Raw genomic sequence first — 22,207 nt, 5'->3', positions numbered from 1 at the left:
GGTATAGTTCTTTGTGTGCTATAGGGCAACAGTGTCTAGATTGAATTTGTATTTGTACTGGATAATGGACCTTTTTTTGAACCCCATTATTTTTGTCTTACTGAGATTCACCGTCAGGGCCCAAGTCTGACAGAATCTGTGCAGAAGATCTAGGTGCTGCTGTAGGCCCTCCTTGGTTGGGGACAGACGCACCAGATCATCAGCAAACAGTGGATATTTGATTTCTGAGTCCAGTAGGGTAAGGCCGGGTACTACAGACTTTTCTAGTGCCCTCGCCAATTCATTGATATACAGTGCCTTCAGAAAGTATCCATACCCCTTGATTTATTCCACATTTTGTTGTGTTACAGCCTGAATTCAAATGAAATTGGTTTTTTCTCCTCACTGATCTACACACAATATCCCATAATGACAAAGTGAAAACATGTTTTTAGAAATTTTGGCAAATGTATTGATAATGAAATACAGAAATATCTAATTTACATAAGTATTCACACCCCTGTCTCAATACATGTTAGAACCACCTTTGGCAGTGATTACAGCTGTGAGCCTTTCTGGGTAAGTCTTTAAGAGCTTTGCACACCTTGATTGTACAATATTTGCCCATTATTCTTAAAAACTTATTCAAGCTCTGTCAAATTTCTTGTTGATCATTACTACACAACCATTTTCAAGTCTTGCCATAGATTTTCAAGCAAATTTAAGTCAAATCTGTTACTCGGCCACTCAGGAACATTCACTGTCTTCTTGGAAAGCAACTCCAGTGTAGATTTGGCCTTGTGTTTTAGGTTATTGTCCTGCTGAAAGGTGAGTTCATCTCCCAGTGTCTGGTGGAAAGCAGACTGAACCAGGTTTTCCTCTAGGATTTTGCCTGTGCTTAGCTCCATTGCGTTTCTTTTTTATTCTGAAAAACTCTCTGGTCCTTAACGATTACAAGCATACTGATAACATGATGCAGCCACCACTATGCTTGAAAATATGGAGTGGTACTCAGTAATGTGTTGCTTTGGATTTGCCCCAAACATAATACTTTGTATTCAGGACAAAAAGTTAATTGCTTTGCCACATTTTTGTTGTATTACTTTAGTGCCTTGTTGCAAACAGAATATTTGTATTCTGCACAAGCTTCCTTATTTTCACTCTGTCATTCAGGTTATTATTGTGGAGTAACTACAATGTTGTTGGTCCATCCTCAGTTTTCTTCTATCACAACCATTAAACTCTGTAACTGTTTTAAAGTCACCATTGGCCTCATGGTGAAATACCTGAGCGGTTTCCTTCCTCTCGGGCAACTGAGTTAGGAAGGTTGCCTGTATCTTTGTAGTGACTGGGTGTATTGATACACCATCCAAACTGTAATTAATAACTTCACCATACTCAAAGGGATATTCAATGTCTGCTTTTTAAAAGTTGTTATCCATCTACCAATAGGGGCTCTTCTTTGCGAGGGATTGGAAAACCTCCCTGGTCTTTGTGGTTGAATCTGTGTTTGAAATTCCCTGCTCGACTGAGGGACCTTACAGATAATTGTATATGTGGGGTAGAGAGATCAGGTAGTCATTCAAAAATTATTGCACACAGAGTGAGTCCATGCAACTTATTATGTGACTTGTTAAGCAAAGTTATTTATTTTTTTTACTCCTGAACTTATTTAGGCTTTCCATAACAAAGGGGTTGAATACTTATTGACTCAAGACATTTCAGCTTTTCATTTTTTATTAATTTGTAAAATATTCTAAAAACATAATTCCACTTTGACATTATGGGGTATTGTGTGTGAGCCAGTGGCAAGAAAATCTAAATGTAATCAATTTTAATTCAATTCAGGCTGTAACACAACAAAATGTGGAAAAGGTCAAGGGGTGTGAATACTTTCTGAAGGCACTGTATACAGTATGTTGAAGAGGGTGGGTCTCAAACTGCATCCCTATTTCACCCTACGGCCATGAGGAAAGAAATCTGTGTGTTTATTACCAATTTTATCTTCACACTTGTTGTTTGTGTACATTGATTTTATAATGTAATATGTTTTTCCACCAACACCGCTTTCCATAAATTTGTATAGCAGACCCTCATGCCAAATTGAGTCAAAAGCTTTTTTGAAATCAACAAAGCATGAGAAGACTGCTTTTGTTTTGGTTGGTTTGTTTGTCAATAAGGGTGTGCAGGGTTTATATGTGGTCATACGGTAGTTTGGTAAGAAGCTAATTTGACATTTGTTCAGGATATTGATTTCACTGAGGAAATGTTGGAGTCGGCGTGGGTCCTCTCGACATGGGTCCTCTAGATGCAGGTCTGTGGGTGGGGCCTCGCAAGGTCTGGGAGGGTGTCTTGCTAGTCTGGGAGGGGTGTCCGTTGCTCTGTTGCTCCTGTGTGAGGTGCTGGGGCTGCAGTTGAGGGCAATGTCTTTCAGGGTCATTGCAAAAGTAGGGACTGCTGCTTTGTAGAGGTGGACCTGGTCATAAAGTCCAGGGTGGAGTGGTAGGCCAGGTAAACATTTGGTTTCACGGGAAATGCTTGCGTTTACCCGCTGTATGGTAGCAGGGTGAACATCTTTTCGTGGTAGCAGGGTGGAAATAACCACTTGTGCGTTGGGAAAAGTGGAAGAAGCTTTTTCAATCACTCCCTTGAGTGCTGTGGTCTCAGGTCGTTTGTGCCTGTGTGAATTATTATGTGGCTGGGTGACCCTAGTTGGCCATCAGATAGCAGGTGCAGGGCACGCTGGGTGTTAGGGCACCATAGTTTAGCGACTGTGGGTTTGGAGAAAAGTTTATTTTCTTGTATGTATTTCCCATTCGAGTCCATAAGGAGTACACTTTGTGGCTTTTGTGTGTCCTCGGTGGGTGTCGAGGGGTTTTCATGGGGGCTGCTAAGAGGGGGTCATTTGTCTGTTCTGCTGTGGTGTCGAGGCTGTGGTCAGGATCTGGGGTGGGCTGTTCTGCTGGCTTCTCTGGGGGAATGGCCAGCTCTTTCATGGGTTGTTCTCTCTCTTTCTCTTGCTCCATCTCAGCCCCCACCTTCACATTTATCTCCTTCATAATCCTACCATGCCTCCCTCACATCTCTCTGTCTCTATCGCTCTGTTTCACCAATACCAGCAAAAACGCAGACTTACATTAATAATCCTTCAACATATTGGAGCGATATTGCTACCATAAAAGCCCCTGGACCCAACTATCATACTTGATATAATACATAATGTTAAATACTTTACAAAATAATATAGTAGTGTTGGATACTCCTTATTTAGTAGCCTGCGTTTTAGAGAACGCTTGCGCCATATCGATGTATTCAGGGGGAATGCGCACGGTGGAGGTACTGTCTGGACTTTCCACCATGGTTGCACCAACGGAAACAGCTAGACACCTACCCTGACACTCTCGCGACCACCCCGTGAGAACCCTCTGCGGCCATGAGAAGGTGCGGTTGTGGAGTGCTAGCCAAGGGATACCTAATACCACAGGGAAAGCAGGAGACTCAATCATGGAAAAAGTAACATGCTCACAATGAGTCTCCTGGGTAATCATGGTGACTGGTGCAGTAACTTCCTTAACCAACCCGGACCCTAATGGTCGACTATCAAGTGCTCTGATGGGGCGTGGAATGGATAGGGGAATCAATGGAATGCCTATACGGTGTGCGAATGCCCTGTCCATAAAGTTCCCAGCTGCGCCTGAATCGATTAGTGCCTTACACTGGGGAACATCCATGTGCTCAGGAAAGGAGACAAGTATTTTACAGTGCGCAGCAGAGGGCTCTGAACAAGTGTGGGTGTTCGATACCTGGTGTGATGCGAGAGTGCCCTGCCTGCCCCCTCCAAACCCAGAAGAGCGTTGACGACAACGTGTGGTGAAATAGGTCCAAGTCTTCCGGAGTGGAAACGGGCAAACCCCTACCAGGACGTCCTCTGGCTGCCAGCAGGCTGTCCAACCGAATGGCCATGTCCACCAGTTTATTGAAGGACAACATGGTGTCCCGGCAGGCTAGCTCCCGTCGGACGTCCTCCCGCAGATGGCACCGGAAATGGTCGATCAGGGCCCGCTCGTTCCACCCGGACCCCACTGCCAGCGTCCGGAACTCCAACGCGAAGTCCTGCGCGGTCCTCGTCCCCTGGCTCAGGTGGACCAATCGCTCACCCACCTCTCGACCCTCGGGCGGGTGGTCGAATATCGCCTGAAAGAGGCAAGTGAACTCCCTGTAGTCCTCCAACGCGGCTCCTCCTTCGTTCCACACCACGTTGGCCCACTCCAGGGCTTTCCCACAGAGGCAGGAAACGAGGACGGACACCTTCTCCCGCTCCGATGGTGCCGGCCTGATGCTGGCGAAGTAAAGCTCCAATTGGAGGAGGAATCCCTGGCACAGCGCCGCTGTCCCCTCAAACGCCCGTGGTCGGGATATCTGGATCCCTCCTGGTGCTGGGGTGTAGGTGGCTGGATCCGGTTGGCCAGCTGGTCTCGACAGATCGGGTCTGCTCCTCTCCAGTCGTTGGACCTGAAGAACCCGATCCAGGCATGCGCTCTTCTCCTGCTGACTCCATAGCAGGTGGGTGATTCTGTGATGTGTGTGGTAGAAAGAGTCAGGCGCAGGAGAGTAATACGCATCCAAAAAGTTTATTCCGTCGATAAACAGTTGCGCAAGCATGCAACAACACAACTCAGGCACAGGGGAAATATCTACCCTGGCAACAACAAGGTAAGGGTAGCTCAACCGAGCTACACACAGCTCACTACAAACAATCACCCACACAGACAAGGAAGCAGAGGGAACACTTATACAATGACTCATTGGGGATAAGGACCAGGTGTGTGTGATTAATTAGACAAGACAAGTGGAGTGATGATAAATGGATTGGCAGCAGCTAGTAAGCCGGTGACGATGAACGCCAAAACCTGCCCGAACAAGGAGGGGAAGCAGCCTCGGCGGAAGTCGTGACAGTCAATTTGTTGAGGTAATCTGTAGAGATTTCACCCCATGCTTCCTGAAGCACCTCCCACAAGTTGGATTGGCTTGATGGGCACTTCTTACGTACCATACGGTCAAGCTGCTCCCACAACAGCTCATTAGGGTTGAGATCCGGTGACTGTGCTGGCCACTCCATTATAGACAGAATACCAGCTGACTGCTTCTTCCCTAAATAGTTATTGCATAGTTTAGAGCTGTGCTTTGGGTCATTGTCCTGTTGTAGGAGGAAATTGGCTCCAATCAAGCACCATCCACAGGGTATGGCATGGCGTTGCAAAATAGCCTTCCTTCTTCAGGATCCCTTTTACCCTGTACAAATCTCCCACTCTACCACCACCAAAGCACCACCAGACCATCACATTGCCTCCACCATGCTTGACAGATGGCATCAAGCACTCCTCTAGCATCTTTTTATTTGGTCTGCGTCTCACAAATGTTCTTCTTTGTGATCTGAACACCTCAAACTTCGATTTGTCTGTCCCTAACACTTTTTTCCAATCTTCCTCTGTCCAGTGTCTGTGTTCTTTTGTCCATCTTAATATTTTCTTTTTATTGGCCAGTCTGAGATATGGCTTTTTCTTTGCAACTGTGCCTAGAAGGTCAGCATCCCGGAGTCGCTTCTTCACTGTTGACGTTGAGACTGGTGTTTTGCGGGTACTATTTAATGAAGCTGCCAGTTGAGGACCTGTGAGGCGTCTGTTTCTCAAACTAGACATTCTAACATATTTGTCCTCTTGCTCAGTTGTGCACCGGGGCCTCCCACTCCTCTTTCTATTCTGGTTAGAACCAGTTTGCGCTGTTCTGTGAAGGGAGTAGTACACAGCGTTGTATGAGATCTTCAGTTTCTTGGCCACTTCTCGCAAGGAATAGCCTTCATTTCTCAGAACAAGAATAGACTGACGAGTTTCAGAAGAAAGTTATTTGTTTCTGGCCATTTTGAGCCTGTAATCGAACCCACAATTGCTGATGCTCCAGATACTCAACTAGTCTCAAGAAGGCCAGTTTTATTGCTTCTTTAATAATATGCCATTTAGCAGACGCTTTTATCCAAAGCGACTTACAGTCATGCGTGCATAATTTTTATTGGTGTATGGGTGGTCCCAGGGATCGAACCCACTACCTTGGCGTTACAAGCACCGTGCTCTACCAGCTGAGCTACAGAGGACCACCTACAGCACAACAGTTTTCAGCTGTGCTAACATAATTGCAAAAGGGTTTTCTAATGATCAATTAGCCTTTTAAAATGATAAACTTGGATTAGCAAACACAACGTGCCATTAGAACACAGGACTGATGGTTGCTGATAATGGGCCTCTGTACACCTATGTAGATATTCCATTAAAAATCAGCCGTGTCCAGCTACAATAGCCATTTACAACATTAACAATGTCTACACTGTATTTCTGATCAATTTGATGTTATTTTAATGGACAAAAAAATTGCTTTTCTTTCGAAAACAAGGACATTTCTAAGTGACCCCAAACTTTTGAACAATAGTGTATATATATGGGCTCCCGAGTGGCGCAGTGGTCTAAGGCACTGCATCTCAGTGCTTGAGGCATCACTACAGACCCCCTGGTTCGATTCCAGGCCGTAATTGGGAGTCCCATAGGGTGGCACACAATTGGCCCGGGTTTGGCTGGTGTAGGCCGTCATTGTAAATAAGAATTTGTTCTTAACTGACTTGCCTAGTTAAATAAAGGGAAAATATATATTGTATAAGAAAACACATTTTAAAGAGTATATATATTGCCTTTATTACTTTTGTCTATATTATTACTTTGGTCAAACCTTTTATGTTATGGTAACACAAGATATTACCACATAAGGAGCAGGGGAGTAGATTAATTCAATCAATTAATCAGATCATGTGTTAAACTGTTAACCAATTCAATCAATTAATCAGATCATGTTTTAAACTGTTAACCACCACATATACTATACAGTATATACGACACTACTAAGAACCACATACACAGAGTTAACAAAACATGAGGAACACCTGCTCTTTCTATGACTGACGAGGTGAATCCAGGTGAAAGCTACAACCCCTTCTTGATGTCACTTGATAAATCCACTTAAATCAGTGTAGATGAAGGGGAGGAGACAGGTTAAAGAAGGATTTTTAAGCCTTGAGACAATTGAGACATGGATTGTGTATGTGTGCCGTTCAGAGGGTGAATGGGCAAGATCCATAGCTGTGGTCATTCCAGCTACCCCCCCCACCCCCAACACACACACACACACTCTTAATCAATCTGCCTTAGAGTGAACACTGGACAGCCACACAGGTATTAACGGAACCTCTGGCTGGCTGGCTGTAGACATGCTTCATGTCCGGTGTGGACTCTGTGACCTGAATATCATTTAGAGACAACTACCATATGGACACTGAGTCACTGACCAGAGCATGTAAAATAACTGAGGCATTGATAGATGTACAGCAACTGTCTGGAAACAGAAGCCTCGTTTATACCTGGCGCCAAAATGCATCCTTGGTCCTGATCTTTTTCACATTCTGATTGTGCCCACATTTTCAGATACATTTTCAGAAACATGGTATTAAAATGTGTCTTGTATCCGTCCACTGTGTCCGCACTGTGACCAGATTTCCTGGTCCCTCCCTGTATGCAAATTATTTGACCGATATTCTTTAAAAATAATATTCATTTATTTATTTTAAGTCACATATTGATGTCATAATTCAATGGTGGCACTTGTCAAGGATTTTAGAAGGCAGGAAAATGATGATTAAAACGGTTTCACTGTCCAGATCCGTCTACACTTGTAAGATATGCAGACACAATGTGTGCCTGACTACCTCCGGAGGTGATCAGGATGATCTGATAACAATCAGATCAAAATGTGTCTTTTGATCGTCTACACCTGTCTACAAATGTGGGCCAAATCAGGATGTGGACACAATCAGGACAAGGACACATGTTAGTACCAGGTATAAACAGGGCTAACATGTAACAATGTAAGTCATGAGTAATGAGTTGTAATTCTAATGCAGCACCATGAGAGAAGCATGGTGCTGGTGTGGGTGTTCACATGGAGAAGCATGGTGTGGGTGTTCACATGGAGAAGCATGGTGTGGGTGTTCACATGGAGAAGCATGGTGTGGGTGATCACATGGAGAAGCATGGTGTGGTTGTTCACATGGATAAGCATGGTGTGGGTGTTCACATGGATAAGCAGAAGCGTCATGCCCATAGCACCAGCCCCCTCAGATCTGTCTTGTTGTTTACATTTTGTTTATAAATGTTTTGTTGTTGTTGTCTCTCTGTAATACTACTAGCCACTTAGCAATTTTATGAAGTTGGTTTTAGCTAACCCAGATAGGTTCCCAATCTCCCAACCTCATAACTAGCTACCAAGAAGCCATTTCAGGTTATCAATGAAGTTAGAGTAGCTAGCTTGTCTATCTTAAAGCAAGCAATAACTAAATGTATTGAATAAGACTCACATTCCTTTAAATCTTTCACCCAGATTTTAGTAGAGATGCAGTGAAGCATATTTAGTTTCTTTAGAAAAAATAACCACCAGTCAGGAGGATACAGACAGCTTTGGCTATTGGCCCTCCTGTAGCTCAGTTGGTAGAGCATGGCGCTTGCAACGCAAGGGTTGTGGGTTTGATTCCCATGGGGGGCCAGTATGAAAAATGTATGCACTCACTAATTGGAAGTCGCTCTGGATAAGAGCGTCAGCTAAAATGTCAACTGGATCACAAAAAAATGTCTCGAGGTATGCTTAGATAGGCAGCAAAATATTTTTTTACATAGAATTAGGCATAATTATTATGCCACTAGATTGCAGGAAAATGGTGTTTCAGGTGTTTGAAAAATGAAAAACTTCTGAACAGGGGGCCTAGCCACAAGCCATCCTCACATACTTTGTGCCCCCTCAAATTTTTGGGGGTGCATGACGCCCCTGTGGAGAAGCATGGTGCTGGTGTGGGTGTTCACATTTCACTTTGAAGGAGAATGCATTTTCTCCAAGTTGATATTTTTGTTTGATTAATGATTAGTCAGACCAACTCCTTGTGTCCTTGTGGATATAAAGAATGAATACACGTTTCAACTATTGTTTGATATTATGACAAATTTCACAACAATGTTGAAGCCACAGCTATAGACAGACACTGTGGGGTCCGTCTCAAATGGCACCCTAATCCCTATAGCGCATTACTTGAGCCCTATAGGCTCTAGTCAAAAGTAGTGCACTATATAGGTAATAGGGTGCCATTTGGGACACACACCTTTCTCACAAAGTTGCAATACAGCTGCATCTGCGGCAATGGAAGAAAAGGGTCCTTTGACCCCGAAATCAGGAGGAATACAGCCTTTTGGACAAAGCGGCCATTTTGTAAATACTGTACCATCAATTGACTGACAGGGATATAACCTCAAGCATAGACCTCCTCTGTCTCAGGTGTTCAGAATGTAACCCACCGTTTGGAGGGTTCAGAGAGTGAAACATCAGCTACAGATGTAGGATCTTAATTTGACCAGTATTGTAGTAGCAAAATAATCCTGCAGCAACAGGATTTTAATGTTTAGTCCATAATGTTGCTACATGAAAAGTGCAATACTGATGACCCCCTAGAATCAAATTAGCATAACAATACAAAATCCCCATAAAAATCTGTCTGTTTCTGTGTCACAGCCGGCCATGGCCAGGAGCCCCATAGGGTGGCGCAGAATTGGCCCAGCGTTGTCCGGGTTAGGGGAGGGTTTGGCCGGGGGGATTTCCTTGGCTCATCGCGCTCTAGCAACTCCTTGTGGCGGGCCAGGCACCTGCAAACTGACTTCGGTCGTCAGTTGAACAGTGTTTCCGCCGACACATTGGTGTGGCTGGCTTCCGGGTTAAGCGAGCAGTGAGTTAAGAAGCAGTGCGGCTTGGCGGATCATGTTTGGAGGACGTATGACTCGACCTTCGACCTTCGCCTCTCCCGAGCCCATTGGGGAGTTGCAGCAATGAGACAAGATCATAACTACCAATTGGATATCACGAAATTGGGGAGAAAAAGGGGATAAGTATGTTTAAGCTGGAGATATGTTTTTTGCATGGGCTGCATCTCAATCCACTAGCGGTTTGTCAGACCATGAGACATCCAGAAAATCGTTTTTTTCTTGAAAACATCTTCAGAGTCCGAACAGTTTGGACTAGAAATTAAATATGACCCCACTATGGAAAAATGAGACTCTCACAAACACGATGGTGTTCTCCGTTCTCTCTACAACCCACAAGCCTCGCAAGACTTGTCTGAAGGTAACCCAGTACCGGGGCGAATAATTCATGGAAGTGAATAGAGCATTTCCATGTAAAAAGGTATATGGGTTATTCCACGGTAAACATGTATTCATTTTTTTTCCTGAGCATTCTTATACAGTACCGGTCAAAAGTTTGGACACACCTACTCATCAAGGGTTTTTCTTTATTTTTACTATTTTCTACATTGTAGAATAATAGTGAAGACATCAAAACTATGAAATAACACATATGGAATCAAATAGTAACCAAAAAAGTGTTAAAAAATCAAAATATATTTTATATTTGAGATTCTTTAAATAGCCACCCTTTGCCTTGATGACAGCTTTGCACACTCTTGGCGTTCTCTCAACCAGCTTCACCTGGAATGCTTTTCCAACAGTCTTGAAGGAGTTCCCACATATGCTGAGCACTTGTTGGCTGCTTTTCCTTCACTCTGCCGTCCGACTCATCCCAAACCATCTCAATTGGGTTGAGGTCGGGGGATTGTGGAGGCCAGGTCATCTGATGCAGCACTCCATCACTCTCCTTCTTGGTAAAATAGCCCTTACACAGCCTGGAGGTGTGTTGGGTCATTGTCCTGTTGAAAACAAATGATAGTCCCACTAAACCCAAACCAGATTCTAAATTCTAAATAAATCACAGACAGTGTCACCAGCAAAGCACCCCCACACCATAACACCTCTTCCTCCATGCTTTACAGTGGGAAATACACATGCGGAGATCATCCATTTGCCCACACCGCGTCTCACAAAGGCACGGCGGTTGGAACCAAAAATCTCCAATTTGGACTCAAGTCCAAAAGACAAATTTCCACTGGTCTAATGTCCATTGCTCATGTTTCTTGGCCCAAGCAAGTCTCTTATTGGTGTCCTTTAGTAGTGGTTTCTTTGCAGCAATTTGACTATGAAGGCCTGATTCACACAGTCTTCTCCGAACAGTTGATGTTGAGATGTGTCTGTTACTTGAACTCTGTGAAGCATTTATTTGAGCTGTAACTCTAATGAATTTATCCTCTGCAGCAGAGGTAACTCTTTGGTCTTCCATTCCTGTGGCGGTCATCATGAGAGCCAGTTTCATCATAGCGCTTGATGGTTTTTGCGACTGCACTTGAAGAAACTTTCAAAGTTCTTGAAATATTCCGTATCGACTGACCTTCATATCTTAAAGTAATGATGGACTGTCATTTCTCTTTGCTTATTTGAGCTGTTCTTGCCATAATATGGACTTGGTCTTTTACCAAATAGGGTTATCTTCTGTATCCACAAATTAACTTTTAAGAAGGTATACCTGTTAATTGAAATGCATTCCAGGTGACTACCTCATGAAGCTGGTTGAGAGAATGCCAAGAGCGTGCAAAGCTGTCATCAAGGCAAAGGGTGGCTACTTTGAAGAATCTTAAATATAAAATATATTTTGATTTGTTTAACACTTTTTTGATTACTACATGATTCCATATGTATTATTTCATAGTTTTGGTGTCTTCACTATTATTCTACAATGTAGAAAATAGTACAAAATAAAGAAAAACCCTTGAATGAGTAGGTGTGTCCAAACTTTCTCTCAGATATAGGACAGACACTTCAAAATATAAGTCGTTTTGATTTATTTTGTTTTGCCATGTATGAATGTGTCATTCAATGCGTTTCTATGTGCTAATAGCAGTAAGGACAAATTCAATGTTTCATCCTAAAATTCTAAATCAAATAGCTAAATTATCCATGGTATGACCATCTTCAAACAATTCCATATATTAGCTTAGTAGAACCGCCCTCCCCCAAGGTTTGGACTATAACTGTGTGTGCGGGTTTTCAGTGAATTTATGTAAATCACAAAGCTCACCTACATTTCCTGGAAAATTCTCTGCAACAAAAGAGTGATCAGATTAAGACGACACTACACCTTTGGCCAATAGACTTGCCAGCAACCTGCAGAACCTAACCGAGCATCTGACATTAACAGACACCACTAGTTCCTGATACCAAAGTAAGCAAAATACATGTCTAAAACAACTGTCTTGGGGAAACAGATCCAGATGTACATGAAGATCGTTGAAGTCAACTGGAAAAATTATCTCAGGTGGGGGGGTCGAGGGAAGTGGGGCATTTGGGGATAGAGGGTGGTAGATGAAGGAGATGGAGGTAGAGGGGGAAGTGGGGGTATGTGGGAAAGTTGTTTCAGGGGATCTAATCTAAGAGTTATGAATGATTTAATGGCATGATGAGATGACTGGAATGACAATATAGGAGGACATAAAGCAGAAGCCAGGTAGGTATCTTAAATATAGTGTGTTACCTCTTTCTGATTTTTCTAAACACAAATACATGCTTAGGACACATTTAAAGATGAAGATTAAGATCACCTTATTAATCAATTGTACACAAGGTCCAACTAAAATTTGACTTCCGCTTCATCCCAACGCCTCAGAAAGACACACGGAGAACTGAATGGTACATTGAATGTGTCAGTGTGGTGACTGATGAATTAAGATGAAAACATAGTTGTGTTAGAGTCCTCAAATTAAAGCTCTGTGATTTATCCTACACCTTTTATTTTCCTCTTCTCCTCATCAGCCCCTCTGTCTTTAATTAGTACCAGGGGAAAGAGAACGAGGGAACGAGAGATGAGTGGCCTGTCAGTTTCGCTTTCATTATTTATCTACAGTATCTATCTGAGGTGACAACCTGTGTCCCAAATGGCACCCTATTCTCTTTATAGTGCACTACTTTACACCAGGGCAGGGCCCATAAGGCTTTGGTCAAAAGTAGTGCACTATGTAGGGAATAGGGTGCCATTTGGGGCACAGTCCTGGTGTATAATATCTACTAATTAAACTTTCCTTTGGCAACGACCGATGGCAGCATACTGCCACTCGCCATTTGTCTATGACTGGTGGAAATGCAAATTAGTGGCTGTGATTTTAAAGTGTAAAGCATCACTTCTCTTTAATGATGGATAATATTTTCTTAGTTCTATATTTTGCTGCCGTGTTGCTACGGCCCATAGATACAGAGGAATGTGACGTGAATTAAAAGTGACCAATGTTGTAAAGCAAAGGTAAAAGTGAGAATAAGAGGCGGTGGTGTAGTGGTGCATACTGGAGAAAAGTATTTGATCCCCTGCTGATTTTGTACGTTTGCCCACTGACAAAGAAATGATCAGTCTATAATTTTAATGGTAGGTTTATTTGAACAGTGAGAGAGAGAATAACAACAACAAAATCCAGAAAAACGCATGTCAAAAATGTTATAAATTGATTTGCATTTTAATGAGGGAAATAAGTATTTGACCCCCTCTCAATCAGGAAGATTTCTGTCTCCCAGGTGTCTTTTATACAGGTAATGAGCTGAGATTAGGAGCACACTCTTAAGGGGAGTGCTCCTAATCTCAGCTTGTTACCTGTATAAAAGACACCTGTCCACAGAAGCAATCAATCAATCAGATTCCAAATTCTCCACTATGGCCAAGACCAAAGAGCTCTCCAAGGATGTCAGGGACAAGATTGTAGACCTACACAAGGCTGGAATAGGCTACAAGACCATCGCCAAGCAGCTTGGTGAGAAGGTGACAACAGTTGGTGCGATTGTTCGCAAATGGAAGAAACACAAAAGAACTGTCAATCTCCCTCGGCCTGGGGCTCCATGCAAGATCTCACCTCATGGAGTTGCAATGATCATAAGAACGGTGAGGAATCAGCCCAGAACTACACGGGAGGATCTTGTCAATGATCTCAAGGCAGCTGGGACCATAGTCACCAAGAAAACAATTGGTAACACACTACGCCGTGAAGGACTGAAATCCTGCAGCGCCCGCAAAGTCCCCCTGCTCAAGAAAGCACATATACAGGCCCGTCTGAAGTTTGCCAATGAACATCTGAATGATTCAGAGGAGAACTGGGTGAAAGTGTTGTGGTCAGATGAGACCAAAATCGAGCTCTTTGGCATCAACTCAACTCGCCGTGTTTGGAGGAGGAGGAATGACCCCAAGAACACCATCCTCACCGTCAAACATGGAGGTGGAAACATTATGCTTTGGGGGTGTTTTTCTGCTAAGGGGACAGGACAACTTCACCGCATCAAAGGGACGATGGACGGGGCCATGTACCGTCAAATCTTGGTGAGAACCTTCTTCCCTCAGCCAGGGCATTGAAAATGGGTCGTGGATGGGTATTCCAGCATGACAATGACTAAAAACACACGGCCAAGGCAACAAAGGAGTGGCTCAAGAAGAAGCACATTAAGGTCCTGGAGTGGCCTAGCCAGTCTCCAGACCTTAATCCCATAGAAAATCTGTGAAGGGAGCTGAAGGTTTGAGTTTTCAAACGTCAGCCTCGAAACCTTAATGACTTGGAGAAGATCTGCAAAGAGGAGTGGGACAAAATCCCTCCTGAGATGTGTGTAAACCTGGTGGCCAACTACAAGAAACGTCTGACCTCTGTGATTGCCAACAAGGGTTTTGCCACCAAGTACTAAGTCATGTTTTGCAAAGGGGTCAAATACTTATTTCCCTCATTAAAATGCAAATCAATTTATAACATTTTTGACATGCGTTTTTCTGGATTTTTGTATTGTTATTCTGTCTCTCACTGTTCAAATAAACCTACCATTAAAATGATAGACTGATCATGTCTTTGTCAGTGGGTAAACATACAAAATCAGCAGGGGATCAAATACTTTTTTCCCTCACTGTATATTGGTCTTTCACAGTCAGGCCAACCCAAGCTGTACTGTACTGTGTAAGTGGGCTAATAGTAGGCCTACTATTGAAACAGATAAATGAGTCAGAAATTCACAGGTTGTTGTTGTCTTTTATTTATTTAGGTTTTCGCTCTGTCACACTTTTTTGTTGTTGAAAAACAATAAAATTCAATGTTCGAAGTCCACAACAATATGGTTAAACCACATCAGGAGACCACTTTTGAGGGCTGGGAAAAATCTAATAAATGTAGTGCAGGCACCTAGCACTGTTGTTTGGTTAGCAGTGTTTCTGTAGCACATGAGATTCATGGATTCATGCAAATAATCATTATATCATTCTGCCAAGCAAGCATAGACTACTTTGTAGCACATTAACATTTAATGAATGTTTTTGGGAAGGCTTTTCCATCTACCAGAAGATGGTTAGGCCTATCATTAGCATTGCTATATTTTCCTGTTCCTTAATTGTTTGAAACCTGGACGCTTTAATTCATATTATGAGGCATGTCTTAACTTGCTTCAAAGTAGCCATTAGCCAAAATCCCACCATAGAAACGTGGAGGCAATTATGCTATTATGCGTTCTCCTGTTCTATTGGTTTTCTTTCAACTTTCTTTCACTGTCGAGTAGCCAAAAGGTATCGTAGTCATATTAGCAACCCATGATAGTTGTTGCATCTCCCCTCTTTCTATATTTCTAACGATGTTCCCATCATGAAACCGTTTGCATGTGCAGTAGAACAGTGTTTTCCCGCAAATTGCCTTTTGGAACATTGGCGCATAGGCCTACCACTGTGTGCACATCGCTGCACTGAAAAGGTGAAGAAATAATAGTTTATCAACATTTTAAGCTAAACATTCTGATCCGTTCCATCAGCCTTATTAATTGATACGGCGTATACCTCCACTACGATACTTTTATATGCATTGTGGGGATTAAGAAGTGAGTATATGCAATGCCCACTGAAACATAAGTGGGTACATGGCATATACAGTGGGGGAAAAAAGTATTTAGTCAGCCACCAATTGTGCAAGTTCTCCCACTTAAAAAGATGAGAGAGGCCTGTAATTTTCATCATAGGTACACGTCAACTATGACAGACAAATTGAGAAAAAAAAATCCAGAAAATCACATTGTAGGATTTTTTATGAATTTATTTGCAAATTATGGTGGAAAATAAGTATTTGGTCACCTACAAACAAGCAAGATTTCTGGCTCTCACAGACCTGTAACTTCTTCTTTAAGAGGCTCCTCTGTCTTCCACTCGTTAACTATATTAATGGCACCTGTTTGAACTTGTTATCAGTATAATAGACACCTGTCCACAACCTCAAACAGTCACACTCCAAACTCCACTATGGCCAAGACCAAAGAGCTGTCAAAGGACACCAGAAACAAAATTGTAGACCTGCACCAGGCTGGGAAGACTGAATCTGCAATAGGTAAGCAGCTTGGTTTGAAGAAATCAACTGTGGGAGCAATTATTAGGAAATGGAAGACATACAAGAACACTGATAATCTCCCTCGATCTGGGGCTCCACGCAAGATCTCACCTCGTGGGGTCAAAATGATCACAAGAACGGTGAGCAAAAATCCCAGAACCACACGGGGGGACCTAGTGAATGACCTGCAGAGAGCTGGGACCAAAGTAACAAAGCCTACCATCAGTAACACACTACGCCGCCAGGGACTCAAATCCTGCCAGTACATGTCCAGGCCCGTCTGAAGTTTGCTAGAGTGCATTTGGATGATCCAGAAGAGGATTGGGAGAATGTCATATGGTCAGATGAAACCAAAATATAACTTTTTGGTAAAAACTCAACTCGTCGTGTTTGGAGGACAAAGAATGCTGAGTTGCATCCAAAGAACACCATACCTACTGTGAAGCATGGGGGTGGAAACATCATGCTTTGGGGCTGTTTTTCTGCAAAGGGACCAGGACGACTGATCCGTGTAAAGGAAAGAATGAATGGGGCCATGTATCGTGAGATTTTGAGTGGAAACCTCCTTCCATCAGCAAGGGCATTGAAGATGGAACGTGGCTGGGTCTTTCAGCATGACAATGATCCCAAACACACCGCCCGGGCAACGAAGGAGTGGCTTCGTAAGAAGCATTTCAAGGTCCTGGAGTGGCCTAGCCAGTCTCCAGATCTCAACCCCATAGAAAATCTTTGGAGGGAGTTGAAAGTCTGTGTTGCCCAGCGACAGCCCCAAAACATCACTGCTCTAGAGGAGATCTGCATGGAGGAATGGGCCAAAATACCAGCAACAGTGTGTGAAAACCTTGTGAAGACTTACAGAAAACGTTTGACCTGTGTCATTGCCAACAAAGGGTATATAACAAAGTATTGAGAAACTTTTGTTATTGACCAAATACTTATTTTCCACCATAATTTGCAAATAAATTCATTAAATATCATACAATGTGATTTTCTGGAAGTTTTTTTCTCATTTTGTCTGTCATAGTTGACGTGTACCTATGATGAAAATTACAGGCCTCTCTCATCTTTTTAAGTGGGAGAACTTGCACAATTGGTGGATGACTAAATACTTTTTTTCCCCACTGTACCTGCGTACAGGGTTGGGGAGTAACTGATTTAAATGTAATCTGATCTTTTTTTTAAACTGTAACTGTAATCAGTTACGGTACAAGCAAAAATATTGTAATCAGATTACAAATACTTTTGAAAAACTAGATGATTACTTTTTTAATTTAGAACAGTGTTAGCATAAAAAATTATATTATGACACCTTTCTGCTTTCTCTGTGAAAAAGTGTAAGTTTGTTCCACCTGAGCGAGTCACAAGACAGAGATCACTATGATGTCACCAAATGCATTTGCTGGATCCTTTTTGTCTTCTTCTAATGCCTCTTAAGGGAAAAGTAATCCCAAAATAACTGAAAATAGTCCGATTACGTTACTGAGTTTGGGTAATCCAAAAGTGATGTTACTGATTACAATGTTGGACAGGTAACTAGTAACTGTAACGGACTACATTTAGAAAGTAACCTACACAACCCTGTCTGCGTATACCCTCCACTACACCACTGCTCAGAGGTGATGGTCAATGGAGATGTGTTGTTTGAACAAACGCATGCACACAGACACACACACAAACACATACATATATACACACACACACACACACACTCTCTCCTACCTGTCCGTTCTTCTTCAGGTCAGCCCACATGCTGGTCCCGTCTCCGCCCCTCATCAGAACATGGTAGGTGAAGAAGTAGATACCAGGTAGAGGACAGGTGAACTTCCCAGTACTAGGCTCATAGTAGTTCCCTACATTGGTCACCACATCATCAAACTTCAACACCTCGCTGCCCTCGTGCTGTTTCCTTAGCCCTGCATAAAAGGCGATCTTGGGGCTGTAGAAGGAGGGGACATAACCATTAGGTCCAGGGCCGGGAGGCCCCTGTGGCCCTGGCTTGCCTGATTCCCCAGGGGGTCCTCGGGCGCCTGGAGGACCAGGGATCCCAGGGACCCCGCGGTACCCCGTTTTCTTCCTCCCAGGGTATTCCGGTTGGGGGGACATGGCTGTCAGCTCCTGGCCTGGTTGGGCAGTACTATACGGGTCACAGACCATTCTGCAGCTCCCCAGCATCTCATAATGGGTCCCCCCGCCGCCACTTCCTGGGTTAGCTCCTCCCCCTTTGGTGATGTGGACCAATAGGGGGATGGCGATCAGGAGGAGTAGGACCATGGCCACGCCCATGGCGGCTCCGATGGCACGCTTCCGACGGCTGAACCGAGAGGCGGCCAGGGTCAGAAAATCCTCCTCCCCCTTAGACGGAATAGTACCGGGTGCCAGGGTGCACTATAGATAGACAGAATATGAAAGACTGGAAGGCAGGTATGGAGAGGTTTGGTTGCTGTATGTATGTGGTGCTCTCAGACTAGGCCAACAGGTGTCAGCAGCCAAGAGAGAGGGTCCGTTGAGACAACATGGGTAGAATGTGGGAGAGAAAAGGAAGAGATCGATGACGAAGGGAAGAGAGGAACAACAGGAGAGAGGGGGATGACGAAGAGAAGAGAGGAACAACAGGGGAGAGGGGGATGACGAAGGGAAGAGAGGAACAAACAGGAGAGAGGGGGATGACGAAGGGAAGAGAGGAACAACAGGAGAGAGGGGGATGACGAAGGGAAAGGGATGGTGAGGGAGCAGGATTTCATTCTTTTAAAACCTGCAGTCAGTGTTCAGACAATGCTATGTTGTAGTTTAAAATCTGCAGTCAGTGTTCAGACAATGCTATCTTGTAGTTTAAAATCTGCAGTCAGTGTTCAGACAACGCTATGTTGTATTTTAAAACCTGCAGTCAATGTTCAGACAACGCTAAGTTGTAGTTTAAAACCTGCAGTCAGTGTTCAGACAACGCTATGTTGTAGTTTAAAACCTGCAGTCAGTGTTCAGACAACGCTATGTTGTAGTTTAAAACCTGCAGTCAGTGTTCAGACAATGCTATGTTGTAGTTTAAAACCTGCAGTCAGTGTTCAGACAACGCTATGTTGTAGTTTAAAACCTGCAGTCAGTGTTCAGACAACGCTATGTTGTAGTTTAAAACCTGCAGTCAGTGTTCAGACAACGCTATGTTGTAGTTTAAAACCTGCAGTCAGTGTTCAGACAACGCTATGTTGTAGTTTAAAACCTGCAGTCAGTGTTCAGACAACGCTATGTTGTAGTTTAAAACCTGCAGTCAGTGTTCAGATAACGCTATGTTGTAGTTGACATAGTTAATTTAATTTAGTTCTTTTTCACCTTTTTTCCTGCTCTTGTCTTCCAGAGTTTTCTTGTCTTTGCTTTGATCAAATTCCTCCTATTTTCTGTGCATCAAACATAAACCAAACCCAGCCCAAGAGAACGTACAATAGGGAACTTATGTCATCAGAACTTACCAAGAGATCGCTGATTCGACTTCAGGTGCCAATTCAGCTACTTATGTACTGTAGTCGGCAGTAAAAAATAGTAATTCACATGTCTATTCAACAAAATACTTCTGCTTTTCTAACGGCTCCCCTTATGAATGACAGACTCTCACCTAATAGAGGTGTCTCTCCGCTCAATACGGCATGATTGAGAGAATAAATAAGAGAAGGAAGAGAAGGGAAAAGAAAGTCGATGCGTTCAGAGTTCCCTTCCTGTCAGAATCATTTTAGTCCTGTGTGTTTATAGGGTGGTAGTAGTATTATATGGCGTCCAGTTCTAGATGGAGGGTGCTGGGGCGAGAAACCAATCAAATCTTTATTTTGTGATCTATGGTGTATTCCTCTCTTCAGGGACTCACAAAGTCTGTGGAAAGATGAAGAACAAAACAAATACATTCATATACTGTATCTCTTGATTGCGCTTTTTATTATCAAGTCCCATTAATATAATTAAAAACAAAAAACTATGTTTTAAGTGAGAAGTAGGGATTGGTCAGAAGCCAAAAAAGAAAGGAAATTCACATGAGCACCACAATGCCTACTCCACCCATGCTCTACCAAGTTAAAAATAAAATGCTCCTTGAGGTTTGAAACTGACCACTCTAATTTAAAACAACTGGGAATTTCTACATGGAGGACATGGTTTAATTTTTCTGTCCTTTTAGGCAATTATTTAAAATGTTTATCAGGTCTTACTGGGTCAAAATCCAATCATCTGACAAATGTAGTTTTATATTCATCCTAAGGAATCCCTGAATATTTAATTAAGTTCAATTTTCTATTGGGATTGAATTAATTTCCAATTGTCAAGTAATGCTATTTATTATATACTTATGTATCTAATTGTTATTAGTTTATAGGTAGCCTACAGTGTTTCTATGAGTTTTTATCACCACTGTTAAAACATGTCTCTCTCCAAGATAAATCTTGGAAATCGACACACAAAAACGAAAAGCATGCATTGCACAGTAATTTTACTCACTCTGTCTGTTTTCCTATTATAGTGAAACTAAACTCAAGAAGATTTATCCATCAGTCGTCTTTGACTCGAGTATATCCAGGTACGAATCCTCCTGCAGACAATCTGTGAGAGCGTGCCAAATGAATAGCCGAGAGGCGCGCATACTTTTTAAGCAGGAGATGCCCGGGAAGAGACGAGAAAGAAACAGCAATCACTTTTTCTCACCACCACCTCTACGGTAATTCCCCCTTTCAACGGTTTCCACCAGCTTCTAAAGCCACAAATTCAGATTCCACAGTCACAAAGTCAGATTCCACAGCCACAAAGTCAAAATTGGAAAAACTTTTTTGCTTTTTTATCTTTATTTAAGGTTAGGGTTAGGCATATGTTTAGCAGTGTGGTTAAGTTTAGGGTTAGGTTTAAAATCACATTTTAAGAAGATAAATTGTAGAAATGGGAGGGGTTTATGACTTTGTGGCTATAGAAGCTAGTGATAATAAAATAATATGCCATTTAGCAGACGCTTTTATCCAAAGCGACTTACAGTCATGTGTGCATACATTTTTACGTATGGGTGGTCCCGGGGATCGAACCAACTACCCTGGCGTTACAAGCATTACAAGTGCCATGCTCTACCAATTGAGCTACAGAGGACCAATTGATGACCCGTTTCGACTGAGGGCAGTACAGCTAAGCTACTATAAAGTCCAACATAGATTTCAAGAAAATACGGAAATAACCAACCCGAACCTGCTAGAAATGTAGCCTAACGACTTGTTTGTTTTGCCCTTGTTAGCTTGTTGTAGTCCAAGTATCTGTTAAGCAGCCTCGGGTTTGTAAAAACCTCATTACTTTAAGGAACTGATTTTTTCCAACAAACCGCCTTGAAAAATATCCCACTCCCTCTGCCTCTCTCTCTCTCTCTCTCCTCTGTCCTAAGGATTTTGAAAGCTTTGTTACAAAATATACTGTAGGTCTGAGTCTAATTGGGTCTAGGGAGAAAATAATTAAATGTGTTAAAAATATATATATTTTCAAAGGTACACAAAAGAGATGGTATGAATGGCAATTGTTATATTTTCACCTACTCTGATGAGAGGAGAGGAAGGAAATAAACAGCTAAAGGATGTTTTATAAAATACCTATCAGGTTTGCCTGCTTGTAACTGCTTCTCTACAGCTACATCACGTCTTAACCCACCTGTTGTTCCCCTTTAGTAAGACTTCTGTGGCAAAATCATGAAATAGTAGGCACAATTCTGCAAGAAATAGAGAGCAATAGTAATGGCGTTTTTTTGTAGGCACTAACGGAGGCTAACTCCGCCATGGCTCGTTGGCCACAGCCTATGGGGAAATGAATGGATCTTTTGTTGTAGTACGT

General features: G+C 42.8%; 1 protein-coding gene across 1 annotated transcript in view; it reads right to left on the bottom strand.

Moving 5' to 3' along the window:
* LOC121537395 (complement C1q-like protein 4) overlaps nucleotides 1-18,658 on the bottom strand; it is a 35,307-nt gene extending 16,649 nt beyond the window's left edge. The window contains exon 1 of the mRNA XM_041845032.1: nucleotides 18,095-18,658. Coding sequence (XP_041700966.1) covers nucleotides 18,095-18,658 — 564 coding nt within the window. The remainder of the gene's footprint in view (nucleotides 1-18,094) is intronic.
* Between the last annotated feature and the right edge of the window lie 3,549 nt (nucleotides 18,659-22,207).

The sequence above is a fragment of the Coregonus clupeaformis genome, chromosome 24 (genome assembly GCF_020615455.1).
Source record: "Coregonus clupeaformis isolate EN_2021a chromosome 24, ASM2061545v1, whole genome shotgun sequence".
Classification (NCBI taxonomy): Eukaryota; Metazoa; Chordata; class Actinopteri; order Salmoniformes; family Salmonidae; genus Coregonus; species Coregonus clupeaformis.
This window is presented reverse-complemented; position numbering and strand designations above follow the sequence as displayed.